The sequence below is a fragment of the Periophthalmus magnuspinnatus genome, chromosome 8, assembly GCF_009829125.3.
Source record: "Periophthalmus magnuspinnatus isolate fPerMag1 chromosome 8, fPerMag1.2.pri, whole genome shotgun sequence".
In the NCBI taxonomy this organism is placed as follows: domain Eukaryota; kingdom Metazoa; phylum Chordata; class Actinopteri; order Gobiiformes; family Gobiidae; genus Periophthalmus; species Periophthalmus magnuspinnatus.
The window spans coordinates 6557904-6562251 of NC_047133.1; the positions used below are offsets into that span (position 1 = coordinate 6557904).

The 4348-nt window shown below is 46.1% G+C and overlaps 1 protein-coding gene across 1 annotated transcript; it reads left to right on the forward strand.

Annotated features, from left to right (window-relative positions):
• Window positions 1–1481: 1481 nt before the first annotated feature.
• Window positions 1482–3918, forward strand: LOC117374699 (zinc finger protein 79-like). Its single transcript, XM_033970886.2, has 2 exons — window positions 1482–2120; window positions 3404–3918. The coding sequence occupies exons 1-2, from the start codon at window positions 1611–1613 to the stop codon at window positions 3761–3763; spliced, it is 870 nt and encodes a 289-aa protein (XP_033826777.2). The 5' UTR covers window positions 1482–1610; the 3' UTR covers window positions 3764–3918.
• The last annotated feature ends 430 nt before the right edge of the window (window positions 3919–4348 follow it).

Sequence of the window (4348 nt, forward strand, 5' to 3'; positions counted from 1 at the left end):
CAAATCTTTGTCAGAGTGAAGATGTTTTGCTGCTCATTCAAACCGCTTCTTCAGTTCTGGTCAGATTGGTGGTGGAAGAGTCTAACCACACTGAAACTGTAAACAGCTGTTGTCTCCAGTTTCAGATGAAACTACCCTATTCAACCTTTAACGACCCTACTATTGTCTTTGTTTTGGGTCTGAGGATGGGGTTATAGATGGAGGAGAGATTATGTCTCAGGCAGCAATCTAATACTGTCTGAAAATTCTCTGAAGTTTTTCAGACACACCCGCTGTGTAAGAAATATTCACACCTTTCCTTCTAGGTTCAGATTGCTTCTTGTCCTGTTTTTTAGCTCTCTTAGATCTACTTAAGGCCCATTTTGGATATCCTCAAGCTGAGAGGGTTTTCTCCACGTGTTGTTCCTCCTTCACTTTTCCTTCTCTGTTTGTGGACACCATTTGAGCTCTGTGTTGTTCCTGTCTTTTTCAACCCTACAAACATTTTAAGACAGAAACTGGTTCACCCAAAGGACAAAACCCTGAGCCATAAACAAAGTAATGTGGGCTACTCTATTCAGTGTAGTAAAGAGTGCAGTGAGCGTTACATTGGAGAAACTAAACAGCTACTTCATAAGAAGATGCACCAACACTGGCGCGAAAGCTCCTCTGGACCCCAGTCCACCGTACATCTCCATCTCAAAGCCACTAACTGCTCCTTTGAAGACAGTGAGGTTCAGATCTTAGCCAGAGAAAAGACGTGGTTTGAGAGAGGAGTTAAAGAAGCAATTTTTGTTAGGAAAAACAATCCTTCCTTAACCAGGAATGGGGGACTGAGACATAATCTCTTCCCCATTTATAACCCCATTCTCAGAGCCAGAACAATAGGAACAATAGCAGGGTCGTTAAGGGCTGAATAGGGTAGTTTCAGATGAAACTGGAGACAATAGCGGTTTACAGTTTCAGTGTGGTTAGCCTTTCCCTCCAGATAGATATTAAGGCCGAGGCCACTTGCAATGTGAACTGAAGAAGCGGCTTGGATTGGCAGCGAAACGTCTTCACTCCTACAATGATTTGTCCAGTTGACAGATTTAAATTTTGTCTTTTGCTACATCTTTACATATGGTGTGTGTCTTTGTATATAGTAAATGTAAACTTCTGGTTTACACTCACTGTAGAGGCACTAAAGGTCTGATTTAAAGTGTCTTTCGTTGGAGCAGGTGACGCTGGCGCCTCTCGAGCAGCAGCAGCGAGTCTCATGTTCACGCTCTGAAGACACAAAGTCGTTCGTCTCCACACAAGTCCAGAAGGCCCACAGCAGATGGACTACAGACGGACCGGGGACCAGACGTTTCTCCACACCTCCTGCGGCAGTGAAGGAGGAACTGGAGGAGAGGGGCCTGAGCGACGAGGAGGGGGAGGGGGAGGAGAGGAGGAGAGAAGAGGGGGAGGAGGAGAGAGGGAGAAAGAAAGGAGAGGAGGAGAGAGGGCTGAGGAGAGGAGAGAAGGAGGAAAGGAGGAGAGAGGAAGGAGAGGATGAGAGAGGGCTGAGTGAAGGAGAGAGGGAGGAGAGGAGAGAGGACGGAGAGGAGGAGAGAGGGAGCAAGAGAAAACAGGAGGAGAGAGGGGTGATGGAGGGAGAGGAAAGAGGGAACAAGAGAAAACAGGAGGAGAGAGGGGTGAGAGAGAGATGGAGAAAGAGAGGTAATGAAACAGGAGAGGAAGAGGGAGAGCTGAGTGAAAGTGAGGGGGAGGAGAGAGGGAAGAAGGGAGCAGATGGGGAGAAAAGGCTGAGCGAGGGAGAGGGGAGTGGGTGTGACAGGGGAGAGGAGAAGAGAGGGAGAAGAAGTGGAGAGGAGGATGGAGGGCTGAGTGAGGGGGAGGAGAAAGGAAAGTATCCAAGAAGAGAGAGAGAGAGTGAAATAAGAGAGGAGGATACAAAAACAGAGGAGACAGGAGACCACGACATTGAAGGAGAGGAGGACAGAGAGGATGAGAGTATTAAAGTAGGAGAGGAGGAGAGATGGAGCGAGGGAGAAGAGGACAGAGGATCTACAGTCCTGCTGGATTTTGGGTTTAGGCTGAAGACTGAGCCAGAACACACATATATGACTGAGAGAACAGCGCCCCCTGTGGACCAGGTCAGGAACATGTTTGATTTATCGATAATCCAGATTATACCTGTCACTAAATATTCATACAAGAACTGAATGTATTTAATGATCAAGTCTCTGTACCTGGTTTTTACTGTTTTTAAAAACATGAAAAACAGAAGTGGTTCATTTTAAACAGGTTGCAGTGGCCTAAAGTTATTCCTCTCTTACCTTATGCTTTCAGCGCATCCTAATTATTCACCACGATGAGTTTATAAGGGTTTTTCATAACCCTCAGAGAACAGAGCAGAGTTTTGCCATCAAGGTAAAGCTAGAAATAACTAGCATGATAAAACACACTTTCTGATTATTGGACAGTAAAAAAACTTTATAATCAGATGCAGACAGCACATGGGATTATTTTGACAACATATACAACATATCTGTACTGGGAGAGGACACAGTTTGCTCAAATACATGGTTCTGGGACCTGCTGTGGGGGTGGAATTTGCCTGTTTTTTTTGTTTTTTTTTGCCAGACCAATAACACTGCTCCTTAAACTTCCAGACTCTGCCCAGTTTAGCAGCATCAAACAGAGACTGCAGTCGTTCTAAGCTAACAAGGTCGTAAACATGGATCTATGGTTATAACTGTGACAGCAAGTGTACAAGGCAGGCTGAGATAAGAAGCTAGGCTAAGCTAGCGTTAGTGCTGCCCAGCAGTTAGTGAGATATACACACTGCTAATCCTATGTTACAGATTATTATTACATTATTTATTTGTGTAATCCCTCAGTCGTCCAAGTCTGATCCAAAGTAAAAGCTGAAGTTAAATCTGTCAACTGGACAAAACGTTGTACGAGTGAAGATGTTTCGCTGCTCAGCCAAGCTGCTTCTTCAGTTGTGGTCAGATTGATGCCTTATATCTATCTGAATGAAGGGGCTGTCTACACTGAAATTGTAAACAGCTATTGTCGCCAGTTTCATTCTTAATGGCCTCCATTCAACCTTTAATGGTCCTACTGGGTCACCCTGTTGTTCTCTTTGTTCCTTTTGTTTGTTTTGGGTCTGAATATGGGGATTGTAGATACATCTATAATCCGTCCAGTTGACAGATTTAACTTTGGCTTTTACAATATTACATTATTTACATATTTGATACAGGTTGTGGTTAAACACTTTTGAAATGAAACTATTCTAACTCTTCTTTGATGAATAAGGAACACAGACAGAGTTAGAAATCAGCGTTGAAGTTTCTGGTTAAACCTGGAAGTGACATGATCACTTAAGAACTGTATACTGACAAACCGTCATCTCCCGTGTGTCCTGCAGATGTCTCCTCGCTGTCCCATGCCCCCGCCCCATAACGCTCCACGGTGTCCACGCTGCAGTGACACCTTCCCCTCAGGCTCTGCCCTCCTCCTCCACCTGCAGCAGCCGAAGAAGTCGCACGGCTGTGACTTTTGCTGTAAGTCCTTCGCCCAGTCCGCAGATCTACGACGCCACCTCAGGACGCACACAGGAGAGCGCCCACACCGCTGTGGCTTCTGCGCTCGCGGCTTCAGCCAGAGAGGAAACCTGCGGCGCCACCTCCGCATCCACACTGGAGAAAGACCCTATGTCTGCGCTGTGTGCGGCCGCCGCTTCAGTGACGGAGACACGCTCAAGAAGCACCAGCGCACGCACAACTGAACCAGGACCAGGACTAAACTAGGACTGAACCAGGATCAGGACTAAACCAGGACCAGAACCAGGACTGAACCGTGACTGAGCCAGGAGTGAACCAGGACGAACCGGGACTGAATCAGAAGCAGTACTGAACCAGGAGTGACCAGGACCAGGAATGAACGCGGACTGGGACTGAATCAGGACTGAACCAGGGTCTAGACTGAACCGGGACTAAACTCGAATGGAACCAGGACTTGTACTAAACCAGGACTAAACCAGGAATTAACCAGACCGAACCAGGACCGGGGCTGAACCAGGACTAAACCAGGACTAACCAGGACCGAACCAGGTTTAGTCCTAGTTGAATCTTGGTTTATTCTGGTCTGGTTCAGTCCGGGTTTAGTCCGGGTTTAGTCCGTGTTTAGTCTGGTCTGGTTCAGATTGGTTCAGATTGGTGCAGCTCTTTCAGTGCAGCTGCTTCTTTTCCTGTTTGATCTTTGTAATTCTACTGTATTTATTTGTATTTATGTGTGTCATGTCGTTCGTTTGTATAAAGAGATTTTTGTAACTCGTTTATTATAAACACAAACTGTCACTTGTTTCTCAGTT